Source organism: Phasianus colchicus, chromosome 19, assembly GCF_987193195.1.
Source record: "Phasianus colchicus chromosome 19, bPhaCol1.hap1.1, whole genome shotgun sequence".
NCBI lineage: Eukaryota > Metazoa > Chordata > Aves > Galliformes > Phasianidae > Phasianus > Phasianus colchicus.
The window spans coordinates 8841055-8853809 of NC_143454.1; the positions used below are offsets into that span (position 1 = coordinate 8841055).

General features: G+C 44.4%; 2 protein-coding genes across 4 annotated transcripts in view; one reads left to right on the forward strand and one right to left on the reverse strand.

Moving 5' to 3' along the window:
* Positions 1 to 2587, reverse strand: part of DDX31 (DEAD-box helicase 31) — a 43265-nt gene extending 40678 nt beyond the window's left edge. The window contains exons 1-3 of one of the 3 annotated variants that reach the window (XR_004168098.2): positions 1524 to 2587; positions 337 to 593; positions 102 to 177 (exon numbers count right to left, since the gene is read on the reverse strand). Coding sequence is in view for 2 of the 3 variants with exons in the window: in XM_031601770.2 (XP_031457630.2) it covers positions 102 to 177; positions 337 to 593; positions 1524 to 1970 (780 nt within the window). In the remaining variant the exon portion in view is untranslated. The remainder of the gene's footprint in view (positions 1 to 101; positions 178 to 336; positions 594 to 1523) is intronic. The other 2 variants (XM_031601770.2, XM_031601771.2) reach the window with 2 other exon arrangements.
* A 588-nt stretch (positions 2588 to 3175) lies between these two features.
* GTF3C4 (general transcription factor IIIC subunit 4) lies at positions 3176 to 12533 on the forward strand. The gene is made up of 7 exons (XM_090121332.1): positions 3176 to 3314; positions 3653 to 4606; positions 6017 to 6147; positions 7066 to 7154; positions 8051 to 8504; positions 10368 to 10526; positions 12433 to 12533. The coding sequence occupies exons 2-5, from the start codon at positions 3713 to 3715 to the stop codon at positions 8113 to 8115; spliced, it is 1179 nt and encodes a 392-aa protein (XP_089977458.1). The 5' UTR covers positions 3176 to 3314; positions 3653 to 3712; the 3' UTR covers positions 8116 to 8504; positions 10368 to 10526; positions 12433 to 12533.
* The last annotated feature ends 222 nt before the right edge of the window (positions 12534 to 12755 follow it).

Consider the following 12755-nt stretch of genomic DNA (forward strand, 5'->3'; position numbering starts at 1 on the left):
TCTGTCCAAGTTGCCATGAATATAAGCACATCTCTCATCTTTCAAAAGTCACCCCCCCTCAAATAGCACGTTCTAAGGCACAAAGCCTCCACAACACTCACCAGGTGTGGATGGAGGTCCAACTGGCTGAAAGAGTCTGTAGTGAAAACGTTTTCTTGCACTTGCTGCACTGCTTTTCTGAGTTAGGGAAAACAAAGCAAAGCATACGGTATGGTTAACAATTACACATTAGCATTTCATGTAGAAAGCAAAGAAACCAAATGCCAAGCAATTGCTTTGCCAAAGCAAAGGCTAGAATTGAAGCCTGAATCTCAAACACTGGAATTTGTAAGATACCTGTGAATTTCTGGGATGTCAGGGTTGTTTCTAAACAGGCTGGATGTCTTAATGAAAAGTTTGCTTTTCTGGCTTTCATTTTGGCTGGCAGTCAGTTGCTTCTTAGGAAGAGACCTTTTTGATGAGCTTCCCTTTTCCCTGGTGCCAGTCTCTGCAGCATGTTTCTTGAAGTTGTTTACTGATGGCTTCGGTTTACGTTTCAGAGGTGGGTTTCCATGTGGTGACGACTGGAGCTTCCTTTTCAGAGCATTAGGCTGCTTTGATGTTAGCAAACAGATCAGAGAGCAAGAATGCGTTAATGAATGAGGATTAAGTAAATGGTACCATATTTCATTCACAGTGAACAACAGAAATATTAGTCCAAAAATGGATCCCTTCTTTTTTAAACCCTCTGCACCTTAATTAAAGAGATTTAAAAAAGGTAGATTTTTATACGTAGTCATAAATAAACTAGGAACCGTTCAGCTACAGAAAAATCACTCTCAAAAGCTCTGCAAACCTCCTCACATCATCAAACCAAGCTCAGAGGGGTTCTTCACTTCTCTTAGGAAGAAGAACCCCATCCTTCGCTCCAACCCGTTGCTCCTGCCAGCTTTCAAGGCTTCCGAGCTCTTTTTCTTTTACCACAACCGGATTCTTTCCTTACCTCCCAATCTGAGGAAATCTTTTTCCCTCCACAAACAGCGAGGAAAGAAACTCATTTCGCTTCCTTCGTCCCTAGAGCTCCTTCACGCTCCTCAGCCCTCTTTCAACGAACGCCCGACCCCCGCACAACGCCCCGCACAGCCCCGCTTCTCCCCGTCCTCCTGCGAGCCGCCCGGTTCTCGAGCCCCATTCATTCCCCCCCCCTCCCTTCATTCACGCCGTTCGGCACTAAACAACTCCCAGCTCGGACTCCGTGCTCTCGAAGCTTTCTTTACACACCGGCCGAATCCCAGCTGCGCTCCGCACGCCTCGCACCCGGCACACCGCGCGACCACCCCCCGCTCCCCTCAGCGCTCCCCACACAGGGATTCACCCCCCCGCAGCCCCCAGCCCCCCTCAGGCTCTCCCCCACCCCGCCCATCAGCAGCGCCATCCTCGCTCACCCACAGCGAACCCCGCTCAGCTCCCCCCCCCCACCCGCTTTGCCGCCCCCGCGGTTCCGTTCCCAAGCGACTCCCCGTCAGGCAGCAGGCGGCACCCACCCGCCCGAGGTTGAGGAGCAGCGGCCCGTCCTCCTGCATGGCGCCGAGGCGGCCGCGCTCAGGCAGCGCCGGGACAGCCGCACAACGCGGGGCCTTCGGCGACGGCGGCGCATGCGCGGTGCGGGCGGGGCGGCCGCGAGGCGGCGGTAAGATGGCGGCGGCGGCGGAGAGCGGGGGCGGCCCGTCAGCGCCGGCGGCGGGGGAGGAGGAGCCGCCGCTGGGACTCGATTCGCTGGTGGAAGAAGCGGCGGCGACCGCGGCGGCCAGCGCAGGGTTCAGATTGACGGCGGTGAGGAGAGAACCGGCGGTGCGGCTGCAGCACGGGGTCAGCGGGTTGGAGCCGCTGGCCTGGTCGGAGGACCATCGGGTGTCGGTGAGCACCGCCCGCAGCATCGCCGTGCTGGAGCAGCTCAGCGACGTGCACAGCGGCGGGCAGGAGATGGTCATCCATCGCACCGCCGTGCCCGCGCCCGGCGCCGCCTGCCTGCTGAAGGTGAGCGGCTGCGAGGGTCCGAGAGCCGTGCGGGGACGCGGTACGGAACGGCTCCGAGGACGAAGTGCTGCTCCAGGAACCGCTTCGGCGCCGGCACTGAGAGCTACGAGTGTAATTCCGAGTGGAAACGCTGCTCGCCTCGCTGTCTGAGCGGAAAGGTTTCCGCGTTTCTCTTACACTCCTCACCCGCACAGCACTCAGCTCCGGCTGAGCATCTCAGTAATCAGTCGGTGTCACTCCGATTATTGATAGTGTGTTTCCAAAACAACACTTTAGATTAAGTAAAGCACCTCATATTTCATGTTACTCCACTCTCAGTGTTGTTCAGATCCCTCTCTGGACAGCTTGCAAAACGTTCTTTGGTTCAGCAGACAAAGATTCAGAAGCCTGAAGTCCTGGAAGGACGCAGCTTAGAGGGAAAACTGATGGTTGGATGCGATTTTTTGCAGTCTCTTTTAACTTTAATGATTCTAAGTCAGAACTTGTACAAGTTTTGGCCAACAGAGATGCTTCAGTCGCCAAGATTGACGTCAAATAACTTGAGTGCTGTAGCACGGGTTGTGATAGAAATGCTCTGTTTCAGATGGGTCAGGCTGGAGCAGGCTCTGTGCACCTGACTGAGCTGTACGTGTCCTTATTCATTGCAGGAAGTTGGACCAGATGGCCTTTAAAGATCCCTTCCAACTCAAACGGTTCTACGGTAATTAACTCCAAAAAAGCCTTCTTCAAATAACATTCTAAACCTTAAGTTTTTTATGTTATCTTTCAGGTTGGCCCAAAAAAGGAGGTAGCAGAATGCAAAGAGAAGTTTGCCAATTCCATGGATCCGACTGTTAGTCAAACTTTTATGCTGGATCGTGTGTTCAATCCAGAGGGAAAGTCGCTGCCGCCGATGCGAGGATTCAAGTATTCCAGCTGGTCACCACTGGGCTGTGATGCCAACGGAAGGTGCCTGCTTGCAGCTTTAACCATGGACAATCGATTGACCATCCACGCAAACCTCAACAGGCTGCAGTGGGTGCAGCTGGTGGACCTGACGGAAATCTATGGGGAGCGTTTGTACGAAGCCAATTACAGACTGACGAAGGCTGACACTCCAAGGGGAGAATTAGAAGACTTCTCTGAATTTCAGCGACGGCACAGCATGCAGACCCCAGTACGCATGGAGTGGTCGGGTATCTGTACCACTCAGCAGGTCAAACACAACAACGAATGCCGGGATGTTGGCAGCGTGCTCTTAGCAGTGCTCTTTGAAAACAGTAACATTGCGGTTTGGCAATTTCAGCTTCCGTTTCTGGGTAAGGAATCAATTACTTCTTGCAATACCATAGAGTCCGGAATAAGTTCTCCGAGTGTCCTGTCTTGGTGGGAATATGAACATAACAACCGAAAGATGAGTGGACTTATTGTAGGGAGTGCTTTTGGACCAGTTAAAATCCTTCCCGTCAATCTAAAAGCAGTCAAAGGCTACTTTACGCTCAGACAGCCCGTAGTCTTATGGCAAGAAATGGACCAGTTGCCAGTGCATAGTATCAAATGTATTCCTCTTTACCATCCCTACCAGAAATGTAGTTGTAGCTTAGTGGTGGCTGCAAGAGGATCTTACGTGTTTTGGTGTCTTCTGTTGATATCCAAGGCAGGTCTGAATGTCCATAATTCCCACGTGACAGGGCTACATTCTTTGCCAATTGTATCTATGACGGCGGACAAACAGAACGGCACAGTGTATACGTGCTCCAACGATGGAAAGGTAAGGCAGCTGATTCCTATCTTTACAGATGTTGCTTTAAAGTTTGAGCACCAGCTGATTAAGCTCTCAGAAGTGTTTGGCTCTGTAAGGACTCACGGAATAGCTGTTAGCCCCTGCGGTGCATACTTAGCAGTTATTACGACCGAGGGCATGACTAACGGCCTTCACCCTGTTAACAAAAACTACCAAGTTCAGTTTGTTACCCTTAAGACTTTTGAGGAGGCAGCTGCACAGCTCTTGGAATCTTCTGTACAGAACCTTTTCCGGCAAGTGGACTTGACAGATCTTGTGCGCTGGAAAATCTTGAAGGATAAGCATATTCCTCAATTTTTACAGGAAGCACTGGATAAAAAGATTGAGAGCTGTGGTTCTACTTATTTCTGGCGGTTTAAGCTGTTTCTCCTGAGGATTTTATACCAGTCAATGCAGAAAGCTCCCTCAGAGGTGATGTGGAAGCCTTCCCACGAGGATGCAAAAATACTGATATCTGATTCTCCTGGAATGGGCAGCACTGAAGATGATCAAGAGGAAGGAACCTCTAAACAAGCCAGCAAGCAGAGCCTATGTGACACAGGCAAAGGTATGGACATAGATGACACTGCAGATGATTCTCTTCCTCAGTCGAGTGACATAGGAGGCCGTGAGCCAATGGAAGAAAAGCTTCTTGAAATACAGGCACAAATTGAGGCAGTAGAAATGCACTTGACACGAGAACACATGAAACGGGTGTTGGGAGAAGTTTATCTACACACATGGATTACAGAAAACACCAGTATTCCCACCAGAGGAGTCTGTGATTTCTTAATGTCCGATGATGGATATGATGACAGAACAGCACGAGTAAGTGCACCTCTATGCTCTGGGGATTTGGTGTTACAAGTTACTTCTTTCACCCCCTTCCACAACCTTAAACGAGAACACAGCTTGGGTAGGAAAGAAAACTATAATCACGTAATCCCCACTAAACAGCTCCTGTAGTGCATACATCTTAAGTTGTGCTTCCTTGAAATTATGGAACAAGAGGGAATGGAAGTACAGGTGTTGAAATCTGGATCAGGTACAATAAAGAATAAACACATGTAAACACAGTTTTGGCAGAACATGGGAGAGGCTCAGTGATTCCACTGCTGTTGGTAGGTTTAGAAGGTGTGCTGATTGAGAAGAATGTTTTGGGGGCTAAGTTTACTTAATTTAGCATCTCTACAGAATTAAACTTATCCTCTAGAAGGTTACATCTGCAGTTGTAATTTTTTGGAGGCCTGCATTTCTGTGGCAGGAAATCAGTGATCAGTGACTCCTGCACTGGGCAGTGAGGTTTCCTTCAGATGAAGGAAGCTTCAGTGGGAATGCTGCCCTCAGCCTCCCTTCTCTTAAGACTGGATGACAAGATTGTCTCACAATTTGTCTATGCCTCTTTGTACAAGCAGAGAACAATACTTTTCTGTACCCAAATTCCCAAACCACTTGAACTGTAAAAACCAATCTTTACATTGCATTCAGAAGGACAGACAAGCATGGTTTCTGTTACTGATGCAGCGTGGTATTCTCTGCAAGCAATCAGGGCACACAGTGGGCTCTTCAGTATTTCACTAGAAAAGCGTTCTGGCAGAACTGCTGTGCTTTTCTAGTACCCAATTACTATGAATTGAAGGCTTCTTCAGTCTACTTCTTACAGTGATTAAAAGCTGACTTCCAAATTCTATTTTATCTATTTGGTTTGCTGTCACATTTTAAAGGTTCTTGGGATGTGGTTTACAAACTTTACATTGAAATGACAAATTTGATCATGTAGATGTTCTAGTGTAAACACTATGTATCCTCTGTGATGACTGCTGAACACATACATCCCACTAGGTGTTGGATAGGTGTTTGGGGTTGTTTTTTTTTCTTTTTTTTTTTTTTAGCACATTCACTGTGATACACGTGAAAACATCATTGTAACCATCACTGATATCTTCTCAAGTGCTACAACATCAACTTTTGCAGTGGCATTTACATTTATAATCAACCTAACACTGTTGCTTTCTGTACCCCTTTAGTACAGGACAGATTAATCTAGGAGATTATGATAAAGCAAGAATAAATCTCTTTGACAGCCTTGTGTTTCTACTTCTGGATATGCTCCAGTGAAGTGGATAGATCTTTGCATCCTGTATCATATTCTAAAAATCACTATATCCTGAGAGACTCCTCTACCTTTCAGTAGGCAGCTGTCTTGTATAAACGATGCTGACTGCTGTGTATTCCCAGGTGCTGATTGGGCATATCTTAAAGAAAATGAACAAACAGACTTTTCCAGAGCACTGCAGCTTGTGTAAGGAGATCTTGCCATTCACTGATCGCAAACAGGCAGTCTGCTCCAATGGACATATTTGGCTCAGGTAATCTGTTCTTAGAGTTTTTGCCTTTCCCCTTCCTCCCCTACATAAATTAAACACGTTTAAATAGCTAACATAAAATACTTTGTAGTTTTGGAGTAAGAAGTCGTGAAGTGTGTTGCCATACTGCAATTAATTGCTTTTTTTTTTTTTCTTTTGCTGGCTCTTATCTGTCCTCATCCCTGAAATAGAAGACACTGTAGTTTGGACTTGGATCTTTTATCAGTATACCGTTTTCAAAATAAAATGCTTATGATCATTTAACTCTTTTCTTCAAGCACGGGGAGGAATGGGACAGGGAGAAAGTGGGGGGAGGATGAGAAATGAAGCACATGTCATCCTTTGGAACAGTACATAAAAGAATTCTAGCTACTTAGCACTGAAAACAAAGTGAAAAATGATAGGCAGCAGCCATGCTGAGATGTCAGAGATATTCTGGAATATCTAGAAAAGGAAATATTTCTACATCAATGTATCAGGATGCTGTTGGTCCCTGGAACCTTAGCATGGCAGCAGTCTCACTTTGGAAAAGCCTTTCCCACATACATTTTTCTTAACAGATGTAAGAGCTATTTTGGCTAAATGGTCATTGCTTTTGGTTGGAGACACTGTGGTTCTTCCCCTGTGCAGTGGCTGTGGGACATTTTGCCTCTCCTACTGTCCACTACAGTTCTTTGGCCAATAATGAACCTTTTTTCCCTAGAAAGCTGGGTTTTGGACTTTTTAATTACGTGTGCTTGTGAAGTTTCACTTATTTGAATGAATAAACTATCAATTCTTGTGTTTGATGTGGCTCACACTGCCCTTACCTCAGGAGGCAAGGTCTGTTGGGAACAGAACCCAACCAGCCTGTGGGCAGGGTGTGTGAGCAGGTTACCAAACGCCAAGCTTTGTGATTAAAAGCAACTTGTCCTTTCACAGGTGCTTTCTAACCTACCAGTCCTGTCAGAGTTTGGTATACAGGAGGTGTTTGCTTCACGACAGCATTGCACGGCATCCAACCCCAGAAGGTAAATCATTCCTGTGGCCCAAAAGGGCAGGACTGTGTATTTTTACATCTTATTTGCATGAAGACCTGAATTAATTTCACTGACTTTTCTCTTTCAGGCAGCTATATGAAGGTACTAGTAATGCACTGTGTGCTGTCCTGGTTTTGGCATGCCTTATTGGTAGATGTTAATTACAAAATAGCTACTATGGGAATTGTTAGCATTGTATTTTATGACAGCTGGTAAACACGTAAACTACAGTAGAGTGCTACAACAGTTAGTTTATATTCAAGTTAAAGAAATGAATTAACACAGTTCTGCAGATGTGGGATGTCTCTGACATTCAATGCAAGTTGTATTAAACCAGCACAAGTTAAGAAAAAATGGGCAGCCTGCTGGCTTAGGCCCCAAATTCTGCTGATACTTTTCCTCTCTATAAGGTGTGAGAATTCCTGTCATCACTAAGGATCAATTACAGAACTGAAACCTCTATAGAGAGGCTGTAACCTTCATTTCCTCCATGCTGGAGGGGGACAAAGAAAAAAGAATTACAGACTGCAAGCAGTGCATGTAATTTCATCTAAAAATAAGGATGCTCAATTCTGGCATTGTGATTCTTCAGGTTTTTTTGCCTGTTCGAGTTGTGTGTGACTTTTTCCTATCTGAGACTGCTTAGCTGAGTTTGTAATGATGAACATTGACTGTTTCACCTTAGTTTTGTCACCTGCTGAAAAGAGATTTAAGCTGTCATTATTTGGAATTTCAAGTCAGAAATGGAATTGGATTCTCTGAACTCTCAGTTAATCCTGCATGGTGAATGTACGCAGACTTTCAGGATTGCTATTTAGTTTGTCCATTTCAGCATCATTTCTGTTCATCTGCATCTCCAGTTCTAAAGAGTGTTTTCTTATTTGCAGATCCTGAGTGGATCAAGAGGTTATTGCAAGGACCCTGCACGTTCTGCGATTCTCCTGTGTTCTAGAGAAGAGTTATGTAAAGACTGAAACTATTTTCTCAACTGCATAAGCTCCCTTCACAGTCTAGAATGATACCAAGTGCAGGAATATAAACTTTACTGGAAGGGGAGGACTCTGTCCATGACCCTGTAAATAGAACGCTGGATGTTCTAGAAACTCCCTATGTCCAGAGGCCATTCCATGCTCCAGAAGCAGAAGTACATCTGGAAGAGTGAGCTCATAAAGCAGTTTAGAAATGCACCCCATTGATGTGTCAGCAGCTGGACATGCTTCCTTTTACTGAAAACAAACTGAAGTCTTAAGCACACAGAGTGAACTGTCCTCTCTGCAGGACAACTGTGTGATTTCCCAAAAGCTTGGAGGGAACGGCGGAGCTGCCTCTTGAATAGCCTTGGTGGGTAGAGCAGGCTTTAACTTGTAGTGCTTGTTTGCCTTTTTTCTCCCCACAATACGGGCCCTTGCTGCAGAATATTAAATTAACAAAACATTCTGTGGTTCTAATGTCTTGAAGAGCAAAGCCAATGTCAGTTGCAGCCATAGGAAAGAAATTGGCCATCGTATTAGTTTCACCCAAAGTATTGAAGAATAACTGCCTTTGAGCTATCATAACAGTGTTGCAGTTAGAAGAGTAAACTATTGCTTGGATCAAATACAGATCAGTAAGAAGAGTCTTTAATGTAATGAATTTTAAACTATTAGCAATTAGATTAAACACCAATATATATAAAATTTCCAATCTCAGGTCTCCAGCCCGACTTCCTTTTTCTAAAAAAAGTTCTGACTACTTCCCAATGTGTGTACTTTTCAATTCCCTTAATTTACCAACAAGAATGATCTTTTCCAGCGCAGTCAGTACCAAAACCATCACCAATTTACCTTAATTTCAAATGAATTGAGTCCCCTCATACAGACGTTGTTTCACAGAAATCTGACATAAGTAATCACTCCCAGCTGACAGCTTCTCTTTTCACGATAATACAGTAAAAGCAAAACAAAAACCCCAACATGGCTCATGTACTCCAGGTAAAGTTTTCACAGCTGGTCTTGGAGCCTGGTGAAGCTGCTCTTGTATAACCCTGACTTTCTCATCAAGAGATTCATAAATAAGGCAGTGATGTAGCATGGCTGAGCCCAGAAATCCGTTCTGCTTTCAGAAAAAAAATGTCTTTTGCATCTAGTTCACACAAGGAGCAGGAGAATCCTTTTCAGCTTCCTATGCAGTGCTAGAGGAATGATACCTCTGAAATACGTATGGTTATATGGTACAGTTGTCTTGTTAAAAAAAACAGTGTCAAATAATACAAAGTTCATGTATTTACATTCCTCAGAATATGAATTTGGACCCTCAGATGTGCTGCTCTGTTTGTGACAGTATCAGTCTCCAACAGTGCATGTGTGGATTGGTGCTTAGGTTTCCTTGATTTAATGACTATGCATATTTTCTTCTTGTTCCTTAACCTTTAGCAGGAGCAAATGTTTTGCAGCTAACATTAAAACAAGTCGGCTGTCCTCACTATTTGGTGTTCCGTGCATTAAGCATGACAGTGCTTTGACTGAGAATAATACTGATATAGTAGACTAGAGCAACGGAAGCACATTCATCTGTAAAATAATTAGTCTCATTTGTAAATATCCTTGGAAGTGATACCATAACTGTATTAAAGAAATGTTTAGTTTTTTATTGCTGTGCGTTGAAAATTGAAATGACTTTGGTGTGTCTGCAAAGGAAGAAAAGGCAGAACGTGATAGCATCTCATACAACAAAGTCAGAGTAACCTTGCTGCCTAATTTGTGTGCAGTCTGAGGCAGAATCTACCTGAGACAGCATTTATGTTCTTCCCAGTGTTCACAGGGCGTGGGGGGAGCGCAACATTTATTTCTGATATGAACAGAAGGGTTATTGCTGGTGACAGGGAAACCACATTCAGTAGAAGCTTCAAGACTTTGCCTGGGCAGTCCTGACCAGTTCTCTCAGTGAACAAATATCCCCATTCAGAAATTCACCTGATGATGGAGATGAGAGAGCTTTCCAGAGCTGCACGGAAGAACTCTGATATTAGTTTAATGCCCTGCTCTGCTGAAGTGTTTACGTTGGCTGACTGGAAGGTTCACTGTGCTCTCATTAGATGAAAACCTGGTTATTACTTCAAGCGGTTCTCCTGAATTTCCCTAGAGTTTTAATGCTTTAGACATGTAGAAGCTAGTACACCTAGCACTAATGTTTCAGCATTAATGTTTATTTTCCTTGTCTTTCAAGGCAGTAGATACTCAGTATACCATTGCCAGTTTATTTAACCTGATTTATGACTGCTGGGAGAATGGAATTTTAAAGCCATTGATGTCAGCTTTGTCTGCATGCCAGTGGAGATCCTTTAGCACAAAGCTTTCACTTCTCACCCTGACCCATTCACAACAGGTAAAGAGGTATTGTCATTTATTTTTTAAACAATCATTGATCCCTGAGCGTGTTTTTAACTAGTGCAGATTGAGTAGTGTAGCCTCAGACCAGTAGTATTAAACCTCACATGTTGATCTTACTGGGTTTTTCCCAGCTACCAGCTAAAACTTACTTCAAGAAACCTTTTATCTGTCTTGGACACATAGCTTGCAGGCCTAGGAATGGGAGGCTTAATCCCATTCCTGTTAAAGTACTGTAACAGCCTGCAGAGCTGCACCCTCATGCATCATCCTTCATGTTTTCCCTTATCAAAACCTTTGCTTTCACCCTACGTACAGAGAAGGGAAGCAGATGAAGGAGGTACAAACACCTGCTGCTGGGTCCTTGCATTGTTTTTGCTGTGAACAGAGCTGCCTTCCCAAACTGGTACCTAATAGAGCAGTTCTGCATTAAGACCCAGTCTGGTCTGAGAAACCAAGATGTGCTTCTCCTGCCAATTACGAGAGTTCATCGCTCTTATCATGGAGTGAAGAAATCCAGGCTATTCAAGAGATGGGCAGAACAGCTTTGGACTGGTTTTGGACAGTTATTTTGCCTTGATGTTAAGTACCATTGTTTGAACTAAGTGACAGTTTGGGGTGATGATCCTTTTTTATATTCCATGATCATATTAATCCTATTGTACATTTCTAGATAGGAAATACTACGGTTGCTAATACAAGTAGGCAATAAATTTTTCCCCAGTTTCCATAAACTTGCCAAGTTTTCCACTGGCTAATGCATCATCAGTGATTATGGGCAGCATAACACTATTTATTCTATCTTCATTAAAGGTTTCATTAAAGGAAAACTGAATGCAAACATTCAGAGTCCTAGTTAAAGAAATCACACTTGTGCTGTTACGTCCTAAACTAACATTTACAGGAGGCTTGGTTTCACAAGTTTAACTTCTCAAATACAAAGCCCTTCATTATTGCTTACCCAGTTTGTGAAACAGTGGGCAGCCTTGAAGGCACAAATGCTGGCATTTCAGCAACCACCTCCAAATAGGAAATCAGAGAGAACCAGGAGAGGAATGTCACATCATCTTTTCTGGCAGTCATATGATAAGTGTGCTGACAGCAGCAGCTGATAGCAGTACTACACTTATTGTGTAGCACCCACCACAATAAACCTCAGTTTGTTGCTGTGCACTGGTTTAGTTATGCAGCTGGAAGCAAGGGCAACAGCAGAATTAGCCTCAAAGTGCTGGTAGTCGCAGCAGAAGGGAGATTTATAAGAAGTTTCTAAACTGGAAGAAAAAGATGATGAAATCTCAGTAAATAGAGGTGAAATGCTCTAAGTAGTTATCAGCACTGTTCGTTCTCAACCCCCTTTTGAGTTTTTCTCTATCAGGCCTGTAAATGCACATGCTACACTTGCATTTTAAATGTACACTGACAAGGGAAAGGTTTATCCTTTAACAAGAACTGTGGGGTGCCTGCTAGTTTACTGCTTTGCTGCTACGTGAGACAAGCAAAGCTGCTTTTCCCATCTGGGTGGGTATAAAAGGAGAACGTGAGCTTGGCTCTATGCACCAAGATTCCTACTCTGCCTATTGAAGATGGAGGAATCTTGACAAGACAGAGTTCAGCTTTCTCCTGGAAGTCTCAGTCTGCTTTTCACAGTTCCATAGAGGTCAGCACGGCTGCACAGCAGTGTGTGCAGAGCTGCTGTTCTCACTTCTAGTGGAGGAGGGCCTTGTATCCACCCTGTCACTTAATCTGTGCTAATCCTTTGCTATACTCAGTTCTAACTCATACAAAGTATGTATTAATACTTTACACTGGAGTTGTTTCCAGACCCTTGCTGTCAGTAGGAATATTCTTTTTCCATAGCTGTATTTTATCACTGCTGATTCAGGTTTTATTTTTCTTCATTTGAGATACCCAGAACTCCTGCTGCTCTGTCACCTGGGACCTAAGCAGTGGCACAACTGCCTCTATGTGACTAACCAGAGCTGTTTCCATTGCTGCAACGCAGCAGGTACACAGGGCTCCATACTAACATTAACTAACATTACTGTCCAGAGCAGCAAATGGAGTAATTTCCTGCACTGTCTTAGGCTTCAGCTAAATCATTCCAAGTGTGTGCATCTGAGTTGGAGCACCTCCATCACAGAAGGACTCATGCACTGCTGAGAGCCTAGAGCAGGAGTTCCAGGGCCACATCATTCCTGTAGTACTCTTATTTAACACTAAGCATAAT

What these genes read in the sequence shown, in the direction of transcription:
- GTF3C4 (XM_090121332.1), top strand. Translation starts at nt 3,713, where the DNA reads ATGACGGCGGACAAACAGAACGGCACAGTGTATACGTGCTCCAACGAT. An exon ending in ATGATGACAGAACAGCACGA is followed by an intron (nt 4,607 to 6,016) that starts GTAAGTGCACCT and finishes GTGTATTCCCAG; the next exon opens with GTGCTGATTGGGCATATCTT. An exon ending in AATGGACATATTTGGCTCAG is followed by an intron (nt 6,148 to 7,065) that starts GTAATCTGTTCT and finishes GTCCTTTCACAG; the next exon opens with GTGCTTTCTAACCTACCAGT.